The 23,333-nt window shown below is 39.9% G+C and overlaps 1 protein-coding gene across 4 annotated transcripts in view; it reads right to left on the bottom strand.

Annotated features, from left to right (window-relative positions):
- The window catches only part of LOC148852063 (phosphatidylinositol 4-phosphate 5-kinase 7-like), a 119,317-nt gene that overhangs the window by 52,078 nt on the left and 43,906 nt on the right, over positions 1 to 23,333 (bottom strand). For all 4 annotated transcript variants that reach the window (XM_088943435.1, XM_088943437.1, XM_088943436.1 and 1 more), the window contains exon 5: positions 12,314 to 12,479. In XM_088943435.1, the coding sequence (XP_088799561.1) occupies positions 12,314 to 12,479 (166 nt within the window). The remainder of the gene's footprint in view (positions 1 to 12,313; positions 12,480 to 23,333) is intronic.

Below are 23,333 nucleotides of genomic sequence, written 5' to 3'. Positions count from 1 at the left end.
TCTGATGAACTACACCATGTTCTAAGAGATACGTGATTAGGTCCTTCTCAAAGTACTCTCTGGCATTATCTGATCTAAAAGCCTTAGTTCTCACTCCAAATTGTGTGAGAACCATCTGGTGGAATTATCGTACTAAGTTAGGAACCTCATCACATGATCTCATCAAATATATCCAAGAATAGTGTGTATAATCATCCACAAACAAGAGAAAGTAACGAAATCCTCCCATGGAAGGGATTTGATATGGCCCCCATACATCAGTGTGAACAATATTAAAAGCAAAAGTACTTCTTTTACTACTTGGTTTAAAAGACTGTCTACAATGCTTTCCTAACTAATAACTCTCACACTCCAAAGTAGATATTTGAACAGACTCAAACAACTTTGGGAAAAGACATTTCAAAGAACTAAAAGAAAGATGTCCCAAGCGATTGTGACAAAGCATAATCTAGTTCACTGACTCGGACCCACTACTACTGTTGCTGCTAACATGATGGCCCTAATGTCTCGGAATCTCATCCAGAAGGTAGACTCCATTCACCTCACGACCACTCCCAATCATCTTCTTTGACTTTAGATCCTGCAAAACACAATTACCAGGAAGAAAGGTCACAAAACAATTCAAATTTTTTATTTAAGAACTAATAGACAGTAGGTTGGTATGAAGTCTAGGGACATGTAAAATAGAAGACAGAATTATATCATTGGTCACTCTAATTGTCCCCTTCCCAGCAATGGGCATATGTGAACCATTTGCTCTGGAGACTCTATCTCTACCAGAGCACAACTGATAGGAACTAAAAATGGTAGGGGCATTAGTCATATGCTCAGATGCTCCTGAGTCTCTAATCCAGGGAGGTCCCTCCTTACCTGAAGTGGATGCAAGATTTGCAGTTGCATATGAACTACCTGTATGTGCAAAGGAAGTGGTGTAGTTGGCTCCTGCATTCTACTGTCCACCTGGAAGGCTAGAGCTGGGTGAATCTTTCTTACTCATAAGCTGTCCAAACCTCTCCAATTCTGTTCTCACTGCTGCTACTGCAATGGATTCCTAATCAATTTGGGAGAGAGGGGCTGAAGAGTCTCCTATAGTGGCTACATTTGCATTTCCCTTCTTGTTTCTTATTCGAGCAGGCATAAGATTTAGATGAAGCTTCCAACAAGTGTCCTTGGTATGCTTAGGCTTCTTGATATAATCACACACCAAGTCCTTCTTATCTTCCCTTCTAGTCTCACTACTCCCCCTGTCTCTATTCGGCTTACGTTTTGTTGTACCAACCATAGCCGACTGATCAATCCCAGGCTGTCTCAGCATCACATTCCTCCTACTCTCCTCTCCAGAGACAAAAGCATAGGCCTGAGAGAGTGTCACACCTTCCCTAGAAAGAATAAGCTGCCTAGCAATGTCAAATTCAGGGTTAAACCCTGCCAAGAACTCAAAAACCCTATTCCTCTCTTCCAGTTTGTGATAAGTTGTTGCACCATTTACACTTTCCCATACCACAGTTTCTAAGTGATCTATTTCCTGCCATAGGGTTTTCAGCATGGAGAAATACACAGCAAGAGGTTTTTTTCCCTGTTTCATACTTATCACATGATTTCTTAACTAATAGGCTCTGGCTTCATTTTGCTTCTGAGAGTAGGTTTCAGTCACTCCATCCCAAATCTCCTTAGCAATATTAGCCCATAGGAAATTTTTTGCAATATGAGGTAACATAGAATTACACAACTAGGAAATTACCATGTAATTCTCTTGCACCCATTGGGAAGAGTCTGTATCAGGTTTCTTCTCCTCCCCAGTGAGATACCATAATTTTCCACGGGCACCAATAACCATCTTAGCTGATTGTGCCCACTCCAAATAATATGTACCATCAAGTTTTACTGTAGCAATGCTCCTAGACCCAAAAATATCACTACTACCTCCAACACCCAGTCCCACAGTACCGGCAGATTTCATCTTAATATTCCAACTCTCCATTTTTCTTCAAACAGTTCAATAGTAAGAAAAAAATAGATTGGAGACCTTCAAAAAATAATTTAATACCACACACATAGAAACCAACCCTTCCAGAAGAAGAAAACCCTAGCTAGAGGGAAATCTCTCTCCTCCCCATGCCTCCCAACAAAGAGAAAAGTTAATCGATCACTCCAGGAGGCCTAGAAAATTTCAGAAACCAAACTGCCCTCTTTAGAAAATAAAAGAAAACTAACAATACCTGGGCGCCCAAGATCAGATCAAAAACAAAGAGTCCAACTTTTCTGGGACTCTTCCCCGTAATCCAGTTCTTCCTGATTTTGATGCCGAACAGTACATCACCTTCCTGATGTCTAGATCCCACCAAAAACTCCAAGAACTGGGCATTCTATAGCAGATCGATCAGTCCTTTACTACTTCATGCAATCGGCTGGTCTAAGGCTACATGAGAATGCTCCAAGAAACCCTAGCCGATGCTCTGATACCAAGTAAGAATCTTCTGAATTAAAAAATATGAAAGAAAGTAGTTTCTTGAAGAGAGAAGGAAGAGAGAAGGAGAAGAAGAGAAGTTGAAAAGAAAAGAGAGCAATGATCTATCTGCCCCCTTCACTTATTATTTATACTAAAATAATAGAACAGTACAAAGACAACTATGCCCTTATAGGGCGGCAAAACATAAAACAGCATATATAACACTTAGAAACATAATAAAATTTGGACTCACATAACTACTGTGGTCGCCACCTCCTATCTAACAACTAACATAAAACATCTACTCAGAAAAACAGCATAAAACTAATTAATCTTCAACAGTTTGAATTTAAGAATCCAACCGAAAATGATAATGTCAATCTTTTAAATACTTAAAAATTCTTACTTTACCCATGGATGACAATTTTGGAGTGTCTATTGACCAAAATACCCCAAAAAGGCTCTTTTGAGGAGAGATTTTTGGGGGTATTTCATTCAATAAACACTCTTGTCATCCATGGGAAAATTAGGTAGTTTAAAGTGTTTTAAAACATGAAATCACCATTTCTGATTAGGTTCTTAATGTCAAACTAACAGGAATCTGTTTATACAACTTCTCTGAAATGTCAAGGGAGAAATTTGGAGAGGTCAAAGTACAAGGGAGGTTAAATCATTTGTCAGAAACCACAAGGTAGATTCACGTAATTTACCCTAATTAAAAAGCAGCTTTCTAGCAGTCCATTCAGATAAAAAAAGCCCCACAAATGCAGCCTAAAGTTTCCATATCCTAGTATGATCTTCCAGGTAATTTCTGCATCTTTCTTTTTATGGAAAACAAATTTCTGCATCTACGACTGGACATCTGCATAAACAAGTTTCCTTCATCTTTTTTGGATCAGTAACAGAAACTTTTCATTTATTAAAATTTAAAATAATATACAGCAAGGAAAGCCCAATAAAGATAAAGGAAAAACCAATGGAGCATATCCCATCTCTCTCTCCCACAACCCTATATTAGAACTCCGCCCAGAAAACTTGTTTTCTGTTTACCCCTTGTTTGGCTAAGGAATCATCCATGCCATTTGCCACCCTGATAACCCACTGGACCTTAATTTCCTTACTCCTAGTCAAGCATTTGAATTTATTCATCAAATTTCTACAATCCAAATCACTTTTTCCTTATTCATTAGCCTGCTTAATATCACTTTTGAATCACCCTCTATAATTAGGTTGGGCATACCCATTTCTACAGCCTTCAGCACTCCAAACACAGTGCCAGAAATTCAGCTTTTATTGAGTCCCCAATATCAATTGAACCCGAGTACATTGCAACTATATTACCTCCTTCATTTCTCAACACACCCCCTATCCTGGAAAGTCCTGGATTTCCAATACTACCACCAAAGTTCAACTTTAAAAATCCCCTACTCATTTCATCCACAAAGAGCCCTTCCTCTTTTTCTTGAAGATGTTCCTGCTATCACAACCCAATTCCTTGAAATATCGTCCACAGAAAAAGGTGAAAATAGCTCCATCATTTTCAACCAAAAAATATGCCCTATGGATGACAAAATCAAAGATTTCTTAATCACATCTTTCCTTTCTAGCATTCTTCTCCTCCCACAGAATCCATACCATCAATGCCCTTACTCATCTCCACATAATACTTCACCTTCTTTTTGGTCATCTCAAAGTTGTTAGAGAAAAAGTTAACCACGCAAGTAGGAATATTCCACCTGCACCCAAAAAGAGGAAAAAAAAAGCCTTCCCCAAATGCTAAGAGCAAATGGACTGGAGACTAGTAAGTGAAAACAAGACTCACCATTAGACTTATAGAGTGTGCACCAATGTGGGGAAATATGCAGTAAGGTCTCCTTTCTTGCAATAAGTAACATGTTTTGACGCATTCATGAAAACTTCCCAACAAAGAGCTCCAACCTTAGGGGTGACTAACTTAAACCAAACTTCCTTAACAGGAAAGGGAGGTTGACCTAGAAGAGGAGGAACTAAGGCTTTAAAAAAAGAGGCACATGAAAAAAGACCTGAAGCTAGAGGGTGTCAAATCCAGCTATCTTCTTTCTTGGGGGTCAAGGCAAACCCATCAAGAAAACCCGGCATATTGTAAACAAAATAAATTTCACTCTCAAAGGTTTCTTCTCAATCCTAGATTCCAATCAAACCCTTTGGGAGAATTTGAAGGCATAATAAAATTAGCAATGAGCTTACCCTTTAGGGATGACAAAGAAAGCAAAGACAGAAAAATATCCTTCGGAGGCAAATCCCCCACCCATAAATCTTCCCAAAATTTAAACTTTATTACCAGAACATGCATCATATCTCAATGTCCCTTCCATTTTAAGTGGGTTGTGAGAAACTCACTTTAAGTGAGTTGAAAAACAGCCCACTTGATGTATGGAACTGTTTGAGATTAGATGCAAACCAGAAAATGAACAAACAAGAGAGGAAGAGAAGAGAGAGCTGGCGGCAATGAGTGTTAGAGAGTAAGAGGTTCAAACATTACACCTCTCTAACACTCTAAACATCTTATTAATAAGTTAATCTTTGACAAATTACAGAGAGGCCCTTGAGTGAGCAGGAAAATACAAAAAAACAGAATATTACAGAGTATGGGCCCAGAATAAGGCCCAGGCCCACAACAGAGAGAGAAACATAACATAACATTAAATGACAGTCTATGGGCCATTCGGCCCATCTTCTCTACACTCCCCCTCAAACTGAGCATAGATGTTAATCATGCCCAGCTTACCAGTGTCATGTTGAAGCCTTGCCTTGGAAATGCCCTTGGTGAGAAAATCTGCCAATTGTCCTTCAGAAGTAATGAATGGAAGACACACTTCACCGGAGGAGACTCTTTCACGAATAAAGTGTCTATCAACCTCAATATTTTTGGTTCTATCATGTTGTACCAGGTTGTGAACAATGTTGATGGCAGCCTGATTATCACAGTACAACATCATGGGTTTGTCATGATCTACCCCAAGTTCTTCCATTAAGGACCTTAGCCACAACAATTCCGAGACTCCATGTGCCATGGCTCTATATTCTGCTTCTGCGGAGGATCGAGCCACAACTGTTTGTTTCTTACTCCTCCAAGAGACAACATTACCAGCCACCAGACTGCAATACCCTGAAGTAGATCTTCTATCATCAATATTTCTAGCCCAATCAGCATCAGTATAGGCTTCAAGTTTCAGATGACCATGTTTGGAAAATAGAATTCCTTTTCCTGGAGAGCCTTTCAGATAGCACAAAATCCGTTCTGCTGCTGCCATATGGGTATCTCTAGGAGCATGCATGAACTGGCTAATGCAACTGACAGCATACGCAATATCTGGCCTGGTCATGCACAGGTACAAAAGCTTCCCAAGAAGTCTCTGAAAGACCCCTTTGTCTTCCAACAAAGTTCCATCCGAAGCTGAAAGTTTGTGACTCATATCAATAGGAGTTGCAGCTGGTCTTGCACCCAATTTTCCAATTTCAGACAACAAATCAAGGACATATTTCCTCTGGGAAATAAGAATCCCATCCCTGGATCTGGCAACTTCTATGCCAAGGAAATATCTCAACTCCCCCAGATCCTTAATCTCAAATTCTGTATGGAGGAAAGACTTAAGGCCCAGAATGCCTGAGGCATCATCACCAGTCACTATAATGTCATCAACATACACAATGAGATACACTGCTAGAGACCCACTTTTCTTCACAAAAAGAGTATGATCTGACTATGTCTGAACATAGCCGAATTTAACAAGTGCAGCTCTAAATCTCTCAAACCAGGCTCTAGGAGATTGTTTGAGGCCATAAAGAGATTTCTTCAGTTTACATACCTTTCCTTGCATATCTTTCCCATACATTCCTGGAGGAAGACACATGTAGACCTCTTCATGTAAGTCACCATTCAGAAATGCATTCTTTACATCTAACTGATAGAGAGGCCAATCAAAGTGAGCTGCCAAAGATAAAAGAACCCTCACAGATGTCATCTTAGCAACAGGGGCAAAAGTCTCCAGATAGTCAATCCCATATGTCTGTGTGTAGCCCTTTGCAACAAGTCTGGCCTTGTACCTCTCAATAGTCCCATCTGCCCTGTATTTAATGGTAAAAACCCACTTGCATCCAACTGGATCCTTCCCTTCAGGAAAATCCACCACCTCCCAAGTACCATTTTCATGTAGAGCATCCATTTCAGCCTTCATGGCATCTCTCCATTCTGGAATCCCAAGAGCTTCTGATACAGACCTAGGAATGGGGTTAGAAGCAACTGAAGAGAGGTAGGCACAATATGAAGGGGAAAGTAGGTCATAAGAAAGGTGTTTGGAAATGCAGTGTGCAGTGCACTTCCGCTTTCCTTTCCTAACTGCAATGGGGACATCAAGATCTGGGAAGGGGGATTCCAAGGGAGCTGAAGCAATACCTGTTATCTCATCTGTGATTGGGAGGGTATGAGCCTCATCTGTTGTAAGGGAAACCACTTGCTCATTCCTGGATCTCTGCCTTTGATACACTTTGGGATTATGGGTAGGACGAGGAGGTAAAGAAATAGGAGCACTAGGACAAGAGGAATGAAGTGGCTGATACTCCTTTGATTCATTTTGTGAGGATACAGATTTGTCAAGAGACTGAACTGGGACAGGAAGGGGAAGAGCAAAAACTTGTGACAGACTCTCCCCCTGTTGACAATGTCCTTCCTGAGAGGAACCATAAAAAGGAGAAAGTTCATCAAAGGTAACATCCATAGAGACATGTCTGGTGCCAGCTTTTGGATCAAAACAACAATAACCCTTTTGTGTGGGGGAGTAACCAAGGAAGATGCATTTGTGGGCTTTTGGTTCAAACTTGTGTCTCTGCACACTTGGAATGTGAACATAACAGGTACAACCAAACACACGAAGAGGAATTGGGAAGAAATCCTTATCTGGATGAAGAATACTGAAGGGGGATTTAAACCCTAAAACCCTGGATGGCATACGGTTTATGAGATAGGTAGCAGTAAGTACAGCATCACCCCAAAATCTTGTGGGAACATGTGAGGCAAATAAAAGGCTCCTTGCAACTTCAACAATATGTCTATTTTTCCTCTCAGCAACTCCATTTTGTTCAGGGGTTCTAACACAGGAGCTTTGGTGAATAACCCCCATGTCAGTGAGATACAAAGATAAGCTCTTCTCAAAATACTCTTTTGCATTGTCAGATCTGAAAACCTTAATTCTGGTACCAAATTGAGTTAAAACAAGCTCATGAAACTGCCTCACAAGTCTCGGGACTTCGTCTCGGGATTTCATTAAGTATATCCAAGTGAATCTAGAAAAGTCATCAATAAACAGGATAAAGTATTTGTAGCCCCCCATAGAGGATAAGTGGTAAGGCCCCCACACATCAGAGTGTACAATATGAAAAAGAAAAGAGGATCTTTTATTGCTCACAGGGTAATTTTTTCTACAATGCTTTGACAACTGACATGACTCACAATTGAGACTGGACACACTGACTCCCTTAAACAGTTTGGGAAGCAAATGACTTAAAGCAGAAAAAGGTAAATGACCCAACCGACAATGACTCAACATAATTTGACTGACAGACTCTGAAGAAGTAGAACCAAAAGCAACATTCTTGGGATGATCAAAGCATTGGCCAGGGGTGTCGAGCAAGTATATTCCATTCGCTTCATGGCCACTCCCAATCACCTTCCGAGACTTCAGGTCCTGAAACACACAGTGAGAAGGGAAAAATGTTACACAACAATTCAATGACTTGGTCAAACTACTTACAGATAACAAATTGGTATTTAACTTAGGTACATGAAGAGTGGAAGATAAGAGTAAAGAGTCTGTAGGCTTGACAGTTCCCTTGCCAGAAATAGGGGCAAGAGAACCATCAGCTAAGGTGATTTTGTCACGACCAGGAAGCAAATCATATGACACAAACAAAGTGGAAAGGTTGGTCATGTGATCAGAAGCACCTGAGTCAATGATCCAAGGGGTCTTGGGATTACCTGAGGTAGATGCATGGTTAGCAGAAGCCCTTATACCTGAGTGAGCAAATGCAGTGGTGGCTGGACTTCCAGAAGGGTTGGATGATGAAGTTACACCTTCAAGTTGGCTGATCATCCTTCCAAACTTCTCATATTCAGCTTTCATGGCTGCCAATTGTGCACTTGCAGACTCAAACTCCGTATTTGTACTTGTGGCTGTATGTGCACTTCCTGTCTTTCTACTGTCATTCTTCTTCTGGAATCGGATAGGGACAAGACTGGGATGCAATTTCCAGCACTTGTCCTTAGTGTGTTTCGGCTTCTTGCAATATTCACACACCACCTCCTTCTTTCCTGTGCCACTGGGAGCTCCTGTAACCCCTTTGGGTTTGATTCCCATGTTTGCAAAATGATCATTGATACTGACCCCTTGAACCTGCACTTGCCTCCTACTTTCTTCGCTGCTGACCAAAGTATATGCTTGAGACAATGAAACATCTTCCTTGGACAAGATGTTTTGCTTTGTAATGTCATATTCAGAATTCAGCCCTGTCAAGAACTCAAAGACCCTATTCCTTTCCACCAATTTCCTATATGTTTCAGCATCCTTAGGAGTATCCCATGTCACGGCCTCTATCAAATCAATCTCTTGCCATATAGATTTTAGGGTTGAGAAGTATGCTGCAAGTGACTTCTCCCCCTGTCTTAGATTCTTCACATCACTTCTCAGTTTGTAAGCTCTGGCAACATTCAACTTCTGGGAGTAAGTTTCTGCAACACTATCCCAGATTTCTTTAGCCGAGTTCATCCACAGATAATGCTGACTAATCTGTGGCTGCATTGAGTTCACAAGCCACCCAATCACTGTGTAGTTTTCTTGTACCCATCTCTCATAAGATGGATCATCCTCTAGAGGAGCTTTCTTGCTCCCAGAAATAAAACCCCATTTTCCTTTGCTACAAATGTGGATTTTCACTGATTGTGACCAAGCCAAGTAGTTGGTCCCATCAAGCTTAACTGTAGTTACAGCCAGCATAGAATCAGTTGGGGTTCCCAAAATCTGTCCATATTCAGTAGCATTCTTGTTTTCAAGGCTTGGGAAATCCATCATGTAAAGGCTCCAATTAGGATTTTAATAGGTTTCTCAAGGTACTGGGGTCTTGATGAGTTTAGTTTGAGCTGAATAGGCAACAACAACTAGCTTACAAAATCAGTTCAGACTTGATAACTGTGACAGTCCAGTTCGGTGGTAGTTTTTTCTTTACTGTTTCACCCTTTAAAGGACACCCAACAAACCTCCAATCACAAGGTATTTCAGGTTCTCAACAGCCGTTGTCCCAAAGAGAAGAAAACAGGGCCACAGTCCTTAAGAGACCTTTTGTCGAACACTCAGTGTGCAGTAGTTAACAGCCTACTGTTAACTAGAAGAAATCACTTCAAGGTGTTCAGTATAGGTCCAAGAAGAGGCTGGGATGAAGATGAGACTAGTGCCACTTAGTTTTAGATCAATTTCAGCAGCTTGGCAGTCCAATAATCAGCCGAATAGCACTTCCAAAACAACCCAGAAAAACAGTCCAGCAACAGTGGGCCGAATGTATGTGGGCTTTGAATGCTTTAATAGTCCTTCCAAACAACAAAAAATAACTCAGCAAAGGACTGAGAAAAGACTTACAGCAAGAGAGTCTCTGGTTTGAACTATAAACCAGGCCGAACACTTGTTCTCTGAGATAACGTCGAAAGTCCTTTTCTCTGATTTCAAATCAAGCCAAACAACTTGCTCTCTGATTCTTCCTGGTCACCGAACCCTTCTCCAAGTGTATAGAAACTTGGGCACCCTCCAATGACCTCCAAGAACCAGGCGGATGACTGTAAACTTTCAGCCCTAGAACCTCCTCATGTAGTTGGCTGAACTAGAACCACATGAGGGACACGCCAAGCAATGGCCCGCTCTGATACCAAGTTGAAAAACAGCCCACTTGATGTATGGAACTATTTGAGATTAGATGCAAACCAGAAAATGAACAAACAAGAGAGGAAGAGAAGAGAGAGCTGGCGGCAATGAGTGTTAGAGAGTAAGAGGTTCAAACATTACACCTCTCTAACACTCTAAACATCTTATTAATAAGTTAATCTTTGACAAATTACAGAGAGGCCCTTGAGTGAGCAGGAAAATACAAAAAAACAGAATATTACAGAGTATGGGCCCAGAATAAGGCCCAGGCCCACAACAGAGAGAGAAACATAACATAACATGAAATGACAGTCTATGGGCCATTCAGCCCATCTTCTCTACAAAGTGTGAATCCTGGGCATGATTCCCAGGTGTGAATCCATAAAGAAATGCAGAATCTGCACTAGGAAAATGTGGAACCATAGTTGGTGCGAGTCCCTGAATGCATGGCACAGAATCACAAGTGCCAACAGTGCAACAACACAGTTAATGGGAAAGTGAGTCTGCAAAGTTTCTATCCCCAAAAATTCTAATGTCATCTGCAAATTGTAGGTGAGTGACCACTTCACTGTTCCTTCCTACTCTCCATATCCTTTGATCGTTTGCATTATATCCATTATAGAAATGCCAATTCATAACATAATCACTGAAGGTAAAGAGGAATGGAGACAATGGTTCCCCATAGTGAAGACCCCGAAGTCATGTACCACACCATTTACAATTATTGAGAAGTGATATGATTGTAAACATCCTCTAATCCATTTACACCATCTCTTTCCAAATCCATAGATTCTCAAAACCTCTATCAAAAACTCCCAATCCACAAGACCATAGGCTTTCTCAAGATCCAGTTTGCATATAAAACCTTTCCTCTAGACTCTTCTCTCTTCAACGCATTCATTTTCCACCAAAATCTAATCTATTATTTGTCTCCCTTCAACAAAAGTTTCCTTGGGTTGATATTTCCAATATATTAGTAAAAGATAAAGGTAAAACATATAATATATTTCGTTTTATGTTATTTTATCAGTAACAGAAAAAATTACCAATGACAATAGAAGAAGAATAATATACAAAGATGAAAAGGATAGGAAAATTTTAAAAACACCAACAAAAACCACCCCATAGAAGCACCTTCACAAGCAAACCAAAGATGAAACCAGAAAAGCCAATGAGATCATAACCTAGAAAGAATGAAATCCTCCAAACAGATTAAGAACCCGCAACATTGGACCATCCAAAATCTAACTGAACCTACAAAAACAAGTTCAAAAAAAAAAAAAAAAAAAAACATCAGAATTCTGCACCATCCCAAACAACACTCAACAACCTCTCCCCCCAGGACAAGCTCTCCCACTTGATATTTGAGAGAAACCTTTATCCTTACCCTTTTCCTAATTCTTTTCTCTAGCTTAGTTCTTCCAACTTTTTCTAAGAACCTTCCAACTTCTACTGAGAGCCACTATTATCTTATGCTTGTTGTCTCTATTTTATTTACAGCTCTTTTTACCAGTTTGTTGTCAACCAGCTCTTTTTACCAGTCAAACTGAAACATATCAGACAGTAAACTTTTAGCATTATCTAGGGTAGAGACATACATGCATAATGGGTAGTAGTAAAAATGAGTTATGGGCCAACATATGGCCTTAAACAGAATGGAATGGAAAATCAAGAATCATGTAATCGATCCCATATAGTTGGGGTAAAGCTTGGATGATGAAGATGATGATACATACATAATGTCTGTCAAGATAATTTTAGTATTTATACGGTTCAGGTTAGTAAATAAACATCATTTTTTTTATAGGTAATAACAGAATTTATTGATAATAATAATCAATCAATCAGCAAATTAATTGATATTAACTTCACAAAATCCCAATCAAACTAGAAAGAATTTAAGACTGCTTTATATTCGAACCTTTAGCTCTGATTCTTTTAAAGTCTTAATGAAAAATCTTTCATCTTGGGAAAGATAGAAGATACTGCCACTCTTTCCAGGAGAAGAAAGCTCCCTCAGGCTATCACAACCACAGATAGACATCATGTAATCTGCAGCATCTATCTTGAACATCTCCCTTAAGTTCCTGAAAATTGTTAAGAGTAATATGTAGAAGGTTTCTTTTGAGTATATATACAAAATTATACAAGAACTACAGTTAAGGGCCACTTGATAACAGTTAAGTGATTGAACTAAATGCCTTTTTTGTATCAATAACAAGTAACTTTTCATTAAAGCCTAATCTTTAAGTACATAAAGGGGGAGATAAACTATCTTAGCTCCCCCAAGAGAGACTGAAGGTCACCCAACAGAAATGAAAAATACAATTAGAAATGAGCCTAGAATAAAGATTCCCTATTCACCCCTTGTTTGGCTAATCCATTGGAAAAAGAATTAGCACTTCTCTTCACCCAACTACACTTTACATCAATGTCCTTTGTCAGCAATTTAAATTTATTCTTTTCAATGCTGTAGTTCCAGTAGAAAGCTTGCTGAATTAAAAAAAAAATATATATATATATATATATATATATATATATGAAACAAAAGGAGTTTCTTGAAGAAAGAAGGAAGAGATAAGGAGAAGAAGAGAAGTTGAAAAGAAAGGAGAGCAATAATGTGGCCGCCCCCTTCACTTATTATTTATATTAAAAATAATAGAGCAGTACAAAGACAACTATGCCCTTATAGGGCGGCAAGACATAAAACAGCATATATAAGACACAAAAACATAATAAAATTTGGACTCACATAACTACTGTGGTCCCCACCTCCTATCTAACAACTAACATAAAACATCTACTCATAAAAAACATCATAAAACTGATTAATCTTCAACAGTTCAGTAGAAAGCCTTATGTGCTAATTCGGCCAAGCTTCTTGTGAAAGGAAGAGGAGAAGGTTGGGGGTTTCAGTAATAGACAGAGGAAAGGGAAGAAAAGAAGAAGAAGGTCGACTAGGATAGTGATACATAACCCTAGCCGCCAGCCCCTCATTCTATTTATAATTAACTTAAATATGGGATATTACAAAGATGCCCTTATTAGGGCGGCAACTCAACTAAGTACTTACAATTCTTTTAAAAATAAAAGACTAATGGACCCAAGGCCCAACAACTTCTTAATTTAAAAGAAAACAAACTAAACATAAATCGGCCCAACATAAATCAGCCCACTCAACACTCCCCCTCAAGTTGGGAATAGATGTCACATATTCCCAACTTGCGTAGATCATGTTCCAGCTTATTCTTCGCAACACCTTTTGTGAGAACATCAGCAAGCTACAGATCAAAAGAAATGTATGGAAGACAAACTTCTCCAGAAGTTACCTTTCTTTGATAAAATGTCTATCTACTTCAATGTGCTTGGTTCAGTCATGCTGGACTAGATTATGGGCAATATTGATTGCTGCCTGGTTATTGCAGTATAGCATCATAGGTTCTTCTGCCTATACACCGATTTCTTCTAATAGAGAATGGATCCAAAGAAGTTCTGAAACTCCATGTGCCATGGCCCTATATTCCGCTTCTGCACTTGATCTTGCCACAACTGTTTGTTTTTTACTCTTCCATGAGACTAGGTTACCCCCTACTAGGGTGCGCACTTCTGAAGTTGATCTTTTGTCATCAAGCCATCCTGCCCAATCCGCATCTGTACAGTCTCTAGCTTCAGTTGTCCATGATCAGTAAATAATATGCCTTTGCCTGGATGTCCCTTCAAATATGCAAGGATCCTGTCAATTGCCTTCCAGTGTTGATCTCGTGGAGCATGCATGTATTGATTCACTACACTTACTTCATAGGAGATTTCCGGTCTTGTCATACACAAATATAGTAGCCGACCCACAAGTCTTTGGTATCTCCCAAGGTCCTTCGCTAGTTCACCTTCTGATGCACTGATTCTATGGTTCTGATCAATGGGGGTGCTAGCTGCCTTTGTTCCAAGCTTCCCTGTCTCTTGGAGAAGGTCCAAGACATACTTCCTTTGAGAGATAAAAATTCCATGTTTCGATCTTGCAGCTTCGATGCCTAAGAAGTATCTTAGTTCTCCAAGATCCTTAATCTCAAATTCCTTATGCAGGTTCCTCTTCAGACTATCAATCTCACTCAGATCATTCCCAGTGACAACAATGTCATCCACATAAACAATTAGGATTGACACCAAAGATCCCCTGTGCTTCACAAACAAGGTGTGATCAGATTGAGTTCGAGTGTAGCCAAAAACAATCAGGGCCTTTCTGAATCTGTCAAACCATGCTCTGGTAGATTGCTTAAAGCCATATAGTGACTTCTTCAGCTTGCATACCTTTCCCTTTTCAACATTATCATAAAAACCAGCTGGAAGATCCATATACACCTCTTCTTGCAGATCCCCATTTAGGAAAGCATTATTTACATCCAGTTGAAACAAGGGTCAAGAGTAGGATCAAGAGATACAATGAGCAGTGCAAGAGAAAAGAGTATCAAGAGAAGAGAGAAAAGCACGGTAGGAAGGAGAAAGTCCACTATAGGATAAGTACTGTGAGATACAATGAGCAGTGCACTTTCTCTTCCCTTTTCTAAGAGCAATAGGGAGATCAAGGCTATCTGTAACAGTGTCAGTAGGATCAATGGGAACTGAAATAGTGGGATCAAGAGGAATACATGAATCCGTATCAGCCGAATCTGGAGTCTCCAAGGGATCGACAAGAGGTGGTGTGAGTTCTGCTGTAATAGAATCAACCACCTTATGGAGTCTCTGCCGTGAGTAATGTTGTGAAATGGAACGCAAAAGAGGTGGCAAGGTGGGTGACATCGGGTGGTGGTCAAGCTTAGGAGTAGACACAGGAACTGGCACTGGAACTGGGAGAGGGATAGACTGCTGACTTACTTCCCCAAAACACTCCAGATTCGGGTTTCACCTCTTCACCAGTAATATACCCCAATTTTCCACGAGCCCCAATGGCCATCTTTGCAGATTGGGACCATTCCAAGTAGTTTGTACCATCCAACCTAACTATAGTAATGGTCCCAGCTCCGAAGGGGTCTCCAGCACCTCCCACTGGCCCTCCATGTGTCTCAAAAGAGGTACAGAAAACAACCAAAAAATGCAGCAAGAACAAACAGAATACCTTCTGGAACCAACAACACTCCTTTGGTGTCCTGAACTTTCTTCCCACGAAAGATTCCTTTTCGGTGGGATGGGAGAAGAGAGAGAAAAAGCAACCGCCCTCTCTAGAAGCCTCCAAACCACATGGAACTTGAATCGCCCCTTACAAAAAAACCCAGAGGAACCCTAAAAAATTAGGGTGCCACTACCTAGGTCAAAATTGAAGAGTCCAACAAAATCAGGGCTCCTCCCCTTTCTCCAGTTTTTCCTGATTCTAATGAGAAACCCTAGACCAGCTACAGGGCATACAGATCCATCAAGAAAATCCAAAAACTGGGCTTACCTGAGAGCTTCGATCAGCCTCTTAAATCTCCATGCAGTCGACCGATCTAGGGCTGCAGGAGTGAATCTCTTCAAGAACCTTCAACCTACTCTGATACCAAGTAGAAAGCCTTATGTGCTGATTCAGCCAAGCTTCTTGTGAAAGGAAGAGGAGAAAGTTGGGGGGTTTCAGCAATAGATAGAGGAAAGGGAAGAAAAGGAGAAGAAGGTCGACTAGGATAGTGATACATAACCCTAGCTGCCAGCCCCTCATTCTATTTATAATTAACTTAAATATGGGATATTACAAAGATGCCCCTAGTAGGGTGGCAACTCAACTAAGTACTTACAATTCTTTTAAAAATAAAAGACTAATGGGCCCAAGGCCCAACAACTTCTTAATTTAAAAGAAAACAAACTAAACATAAATCGGCCCAACATAAATCAGCCCACTCAACAAGTTCCAAAGCCCATTCTAACCAACCCACTGCCACCTCAGAATCATCCTCTTTGACCAATTTACTAATATGCGGCTTTTTAGCACTTTGAACCCCTTCCAAAGCCACCAAGATCTTAGCCCTGAGAGTCACCTACTCCAATTGGGCCTGAAGAAAGAGATATTACAGTCCCTTGTTCATTCCTTAGTACTGCCCCAATGCCTGATAGCCCTAGATTTCCAGCACTACTAGCATCAAAATTCAGTTTGATAAAGCCATTAGTGGGAGGAGTTCAAATTGGACTTGGGATCTTCTGAGCCAGAACTGAACTCACAATCTCTTTTCACTTTCTTAGCAAGTCATTCAATGTGAAGTCTGTGAACATATCCAAAGATTTCATCTAGTATACCACCCTTATGAAGATCACTTCTATAACATTTTCTAGGCTTCTGTTTTTGTCTGAAAAGATTCTTGAGTTTCTTTCTTCCCATATAGTCTAGCAAACAGCCACCCTTACGCATCTCCACATGTTCCTACCACTTTTCCTTGGCTAGCTGAAGGAAGAAGCGAACAAGCTTTGCACATTCAGTGGGGGATTAGAAAATTGGCAGGAGATTAGTAAGTGGTAACCAGTCTCACCATCACTCTTACAGAGAACACAACAATGTGGAGATAAACAACTTTTGGGTCTCTTTCTTTGAAGCAAATCACTTATGTTATCTTATTCTTCCATCTTTTATGAACTGATTATTTGAGTTACAAAATGGCTGAAGCTGATGTTGGGTTGATAACTATACCATTGAATATTTTATTATTTGATTATTTTATCCACCATTAGGCAAAAGCAACAAGTTATTCAGTTCACCCACTTAGTGTGGAGAAACTTGATATACTATAGTCCTATGGTCCCTGTTGTACTGTAGTCTTTGTCTCTTTTTTATCTTTCAGCCCTCCAAGGGCTCTATTGTAATTCTTTACTTTTTTCTCCTTTAGCCCTTCAAGGGCTCCTTTGTTAGACGCCCCTGAAATCTTTGGTGTTCTCACAAACTGGAAGATTGACATGGTATCAGTGCAGGCCATATTCACCAGCTGCTGATTCAATTAACTTCTTGGGTGATCAAAGGATTACTTGAGGAGTATTTTGATTACTATCAAATTCTTGTTGAAGGTTATTTGAGGACTGTTTTAATCAGCTGAAGCTGATAGTTTTTTCTGGAAAAGACGCCCAACAGGTCAGTTTTTCTTTGTTTTCTCTAAATCGGCTAATTCAATCAGCCTAAAACTTTGTAGTTGGTATCACCTGGCCTCCTTTAACTAACCATTAATCTGCTTTGAAGACTGGTTCGGATTTGATAGGGTTTTGATCCCATCTTGTAATCCAGTCCTGAAACCTTCCTTTTTGGGATAGAGATCGATATAGCCCTATTGTTCTGAGATTTCTGCAGCATAATCTCAGTTTATTTGGTGAAGTATTAATTCAGTGTTGCTCTTAAACTATTACTTCTTTTTTTATCGATAAGAAACTTTATTAATTAAGAGAAAAATTAAGAAGCTTTAGGTAAAATAAGGGGGAGATAAAAAGTCTTAGCTCCCCATCAGCAAATTACAATGAAAGGAGATTAAAAATTAGCCCAAAAGATAGACTCCCTATTCACCCCTTGATTGGTCAACCCATCTGCAAAAGAATTAGCGGTCCTCTTCACCCAACTGTATTGTATCTTAATGCCCCTACATAGCCATAAAATTTTTTTCTTTTCATTATTGTAGCTCCACAAGCCACTGTCTTCTTTCTTCAACCAGCTAATCACCACCTTTGAATCGCCTTCCAAAATCAGCCAACTGATATTTAGTTCCCTTGCTCTTTGAACTTCCATAGCTGCAAGGATCTCAGCCCTAAGAGAGTCTCCTTCTCCAATAGGGCCTGACAACAGAGCAATAACAATCCCTTCCTCATTCCTGAAAACTCCCCCAATCCCAGAGGGCCCTGGATTCCTTAGGCTACTGCCATCAAAGTTGACTTTTATAAATCCAAAGGGAGGAGGGGACCACAAGGGACTAAGAGTCCTCTTACACAGAGTAGAGTTTGCAATCTCTTTCCAGTTTCTTAACAGGTCAGCTAAAGGAAAGTCCAAAAACAGTTCCATAGTTTTTAGCTAGTGGGCAGCCCTTAAAAGTATAAGGTCTAATAGATCTTCCAGGGATCTTTCCTTTTCTGAAAAAAATTCGAGAGTTTCTTTCCTCCCACAGTGACCAACACACGGCTGCCCTAATACTCCTCCACATCATCTTCCCTTGCTTCTTAGGCCATCTGACAAACGAAGGGGAGAACAACCTTTGGACACTCTCAAGAGGGTTCCAAGTGCACCCAAAGAGGGAAAGTACACACTCCCAAACAGTTTTATGTAACCTTACAAGAAACCATAAGGTGGTAACCGGATTCCCCATCATCTTTACAAAGAGAACATCTATTAGGAAGTAAACAAAAATTGGGTCTCTTTTTCTGAAATAGATCATTTGTATTTATTCATTCCAGGAAAATTTCCCAACAAAAAAATCCAACCCGAGGAGGAATGGGCTTGCTCCAAATTTCCTTAGTCAGGAAGGACACACCAGGAAGGGCAGATGACTAAGTTAAGGTTTCAAAAATTAAAGCACAAGAGAAGGTTCTAGAGGTAGAAGGGATCCAAATTCTGGTGTCTTCCCTATTAGGATCTAGGAAAATATTCTCAATGATGGCTAACGGAGGTAAGAGGCTATCCAAGTCTGTATCCCTAATTGCCCTTCGCAGGCCAAGGTTCCACCCAAAACCAGAAGTGGAGTCTGAAGGAACTAAAAAAGAAGAGATAGGTTCATCAGGAAGGGCAGATGACTAAGTTAAGGTTTCAAAAATTAAAGCACAAGAGAAGGTTCTAGAGGTAGAAGGGATCCAAATTCTGGTGTCTTCCCTATTAGGATCTAGGAAAATATTCTCAATGATGGCTAACGGAGGTAAGAGGCTATCCAAGTCTGTATCCCTAATTGCCCTTCGCAGGCCAAGGTTCCACCCAAAACCAGAAGTGGAGTCTGAAGGAACTAAAAAAGAAGAGATAGGTTCATTTTTCAAATGTGACAGAGCATATAAGGAGGGAAACTGGTCCTTCAGAAGTGAAACCCCAACCCAAAGATGTTCCCAGAATTTTATTCGATTGCCAGAGTTAACGCCATACTTGATCCAAGGGGAGAAAACTGGAAGCAGATCATGAATGAATTTCCACGAAGAAGCAGTTGTAGCCCTTGCCACAATTCTAGAATCCCATTCGTTGTCTTCCAGCCCATGTATGCTAGCCACGATCTTTGTCCACAATTTTTCCTTTTCCATTGTGAACCTCCACAACCATTTTCCCAACAATGCCATATTCTTTTTCTTGATGTTTCCAATCCCAAGGCCTCCAAGATTTTTACCTCTAATTACCATCTCCCATCTCATCCTATGATCTCTCTTCTCCTCTCCAGGCTACCACAGAAAATTCCTCATTAATTTTTCCAATAAGTTGGAGACCTTAGTGGGGATTTTAAAAGGTTAGACATCTGCTCAAAGAGTTGTATTGCTAATTTCAAATTCCGGATCCAGCTTATATTCCCACCCTCACAAAACAAAATTGTGTCATTTGCAAACTGGAGATGTGTCAGTGGTACCTCCTCCCTTCCAACTCTCCACCCTTTTATCAGATTCCTCGAGTCTGCTCTATGGATCAATCTCCCAAGAACATCAATAATCAGGGTAAAAAGAAAGGAGGAGAGCGAGTCTCATTGTCTTATACCTCTCAAAGTAGAAAAGAAGTCAACCACCGTTCCATTCACCAAGATAGAATAGTGACAAGTCCTAATACAGCCCCAAATTCATTTACACCACCTTTCTCCAAAGCCATAGCTTCTCAACACCTCCACTAAAAAAGATCAATCCACTAGGTCATAAGCCTTCTCCAAATCCAATTTGCATTCCACTCCCTTCTTCTTAGATTTCCTGAAGCTCTCCAGACTCTCATTTACAATGAGGATTTGATCAATAATCTGTCTTCCCTCTACAAAGGCTCCTTGGTTGGGTACAATAATAGAGGGGAGGACCTTCTTTATCCTGAGAGACAACACTTTTGCAATTATTTTATACAAGCTATTCACCAAACTGATAGGTCTGAAATCCTTAGGTTTGTGATGCCTCTTTCTTCTTTGGGACCAAAGCAATGAAAGTTGAGTTCAGGCCCAGATTAATTATTCCCCTATTGTGAAACTCCTCGAAGACTAACCTAAGATCCTTATCCACGATATCCCAGCAATCTTGATAAAAAGCCATTGTAAAGCCATCTGGGCCTGGAGCTTTTGTCTTATCCATCGAGAATACAGCTTCCTTTATCTCTTTCGGATCAAACCTCTTTTCCAACCACTCTCTGTTCTCTACACTTAGAATCGGCCACTCCAAACCCTCCTACCACACCCTCTCATTCAAAGGCCTTCTGAATATAGATTTGAAATGAGTTACGAAGGCCTTTGAATGATATGTCTACGATGGGTTATAGAAATGCTATTTGGGGGTAGGGTAAGCCCTTGTCATGTGATTAGTTGCTTCGGAATCAATGATCCAAATATGAGAGAAGAGTAGTAACTAGAACACTCACTAGACAAGTCAATAGCAAAAAATGCAGAGGAAATAGCAGAAGATACCGGTTACCGAATTTTCTCTTCATCCATAGATGTAGAAGGCTCACCCTTAGTAGAAGAATTAGCCTTGGTAGAGGTGGTGTCAGTTGTTTGTTCCTCAGTCACTTGATATACTTGTGGTTGGTTCTTCTTTTGGGCACCTTTAGATGGCTTAACTGGACAATTTGGAATGATGTGATTGTGCTACTTACAATAAGTGCAAACATTCTTCTTCTTACAATGAGAAGCAATGTGACCAAACCCCTTGCATTCATAACACTGTAACCACCCAACTTAAATTAGTAATAGTTTACCTGTTTGAATACCCCTCTCCACCCTCAGTTGACCTCAGGTAATTTTGTTAACTCTATCAGTTCAGTTTTTGCTACTGACGAGTGCTGATGGATGTCTAAAAGCTGCCGCCACCTCTTCCTTTTATAGACTTAAAGGGATCAGCTCATAATCCCATTAGGAGTTGCTAACCTAAATCATATATGGATTAGAAATCCCTTTAAGATAAAGGATAATCCTTATCTTATCTGTACATTAGATTAACCATCTCCTAATATAATTAGGAAGTTTCCATATCTAAATCTCATTTAGATCTTGGACTCTCTGAGTGATTTGTTTGATGGGTTTTGGTTGGATGGATTGAGACATGGGTCAGGATTTTACAGGTTTGCTGATGGGGGATATTACTTTGGAACATGGACTAGGGGCCAAAAGGATGGACCGGGAACATTCTATCCTGCTGGAAGTAAACTACCATCTCTAACGAGGTGGCGTAGTACTGCAGGATATTATGATAAAATGCAGACTATGCTACCTCATACTTCACCTGTGAACTTGGGGGAACTGAGGGATCATAAACTGGGTATGAAACACAGTCTTTCTGAGAAGCTTTCTTTTGGTCTTCTCAGAGGTTCTGGAAGGATATCACATAGGACCATATCATTAGATGGTGCTCCTAGTGCTGATGATCCTCTTGCAGAAGTTCCGGCAAGGGACAGCTTTAGCACTGATGAAGATCAAACTGTGGAGCAAGGCAGCTGTAATTTGGTATATGAAAGGGAATACATGCAAGGAGTCTTGATTAGCGAGAGGGTTAGGAACAATGAAGCAGAGATGACTCAAAAAAATAAATGTGAACTAAAAGGAACAAAGAAGTCTGGTGAAACCATTTTTAAAGGTCATAGAAGCTATTATCTGATGCTTAATCTGCAGCTTGGTATCAGGTAAAAAGGTTCACTATATGGGGACGGTTTTTTTAATGTTATTATTGTTGCTGTCCAATTTCATGCGGAAAACAAAATTCCTCTGAACTTCAATATGTGTGAAGTAATGATCTTGCATGCTCTCTAGTTGAAAACAAACTCCTAAACTGCCTAGGGGTAATAGTTGTACAGGTAGTCAGTGGAATGGAGTATATAATAAAATAGTAATTATTCTGAAATCCAAAGTGTATTGATTTTGGTAATGCTGAAATCTTTGTTTCAACTGATGTTCTTTAGGAATGTGATAAAGATTTTATTTTCTTTGTGGAAAAAATGTTTTGTGAGATATTTACTTCATTTGATGCAATGAATTAGTGTTTTAAAAGGCATGGGGCATATGCATGAAGCGTATGCCAGAGGCATTGATACCTCTAAGGTGTATGCCTCAGGTGCAAGAAGCATACACCTCATACACCTTTTTCATGAGGTGTGTTAGAGGCGCACGCCTCATGCACCTAACGCACACCTCTTACAAAAAGACAGAAAAAAAAAGAAAAAAAGAAAGAAAAAGAAAAGAAAGGAAAGGAAAGGAAAGGAAAAGAAAAGAAAGAGAAGGGATGAAAGGGGCAACATCGTTTGGACTTTCAGCGGTCCTATTGGTGTGGCAGATTCCACAAAGGCTGAAGTAATGGCTGCCCTCACAGGAATCAGAATAATAAAAAATTTGGGAATTCAAAATTTAACCATTGCAGGTGATTCAACAAATACAATAAAATGGTTAAGAGACAAAAGGGGGGACCATGGAGATTAATTCACTATTTAGAAGAGGCCAGGGACTCATTGGAATGCCTAAATGTTAAGTTAGTCTGGATCCCTAGGGAATACAACCATACAGCAGATGGTTTAGCGAAATGTGGTGCACTCTTAGAGCATCTATATAGCGACAAACTTCCTTCTTTGTAAATTGTAGGGGTTCTTCCCTTGCTTTGTACACCTCCTCATGTATCTCGTTCTCTTATCAATGAATATTGTTTAACTTTTCTCAGAAAAAAAAAGGAAGAGAAGATAAAGAAAAAGAATGAAAGAAAAGAAAAAAATGAGAAGAGAAAGAAAACAAAAGGGAAGGAAAGATAAGGGGAAAGAAAAGACCTCCCCTTTCAGCTAGTGTTATGCATCTTTGTTCTTATTAATATAAAATATTTTTATT

Source organism: Nelumbo lutea, chromosome 5 (genome assembly GCF_056320005.1).
Source record: "Nelumbo lutea isolate HS-2025 chromosome 5, American lotus-T2T, whole genome shotgun sequence".
Lineage (NCBI taxonomy): Eukaryota > Viridiplantae > Streptophyta > Magnoliopsida > Proteales > Nelumbonaceae > Nelumbo > Nelumbo lutea.
This window is presented reverse-complemented; position numbering and strand designations above follow the sequence as displayed.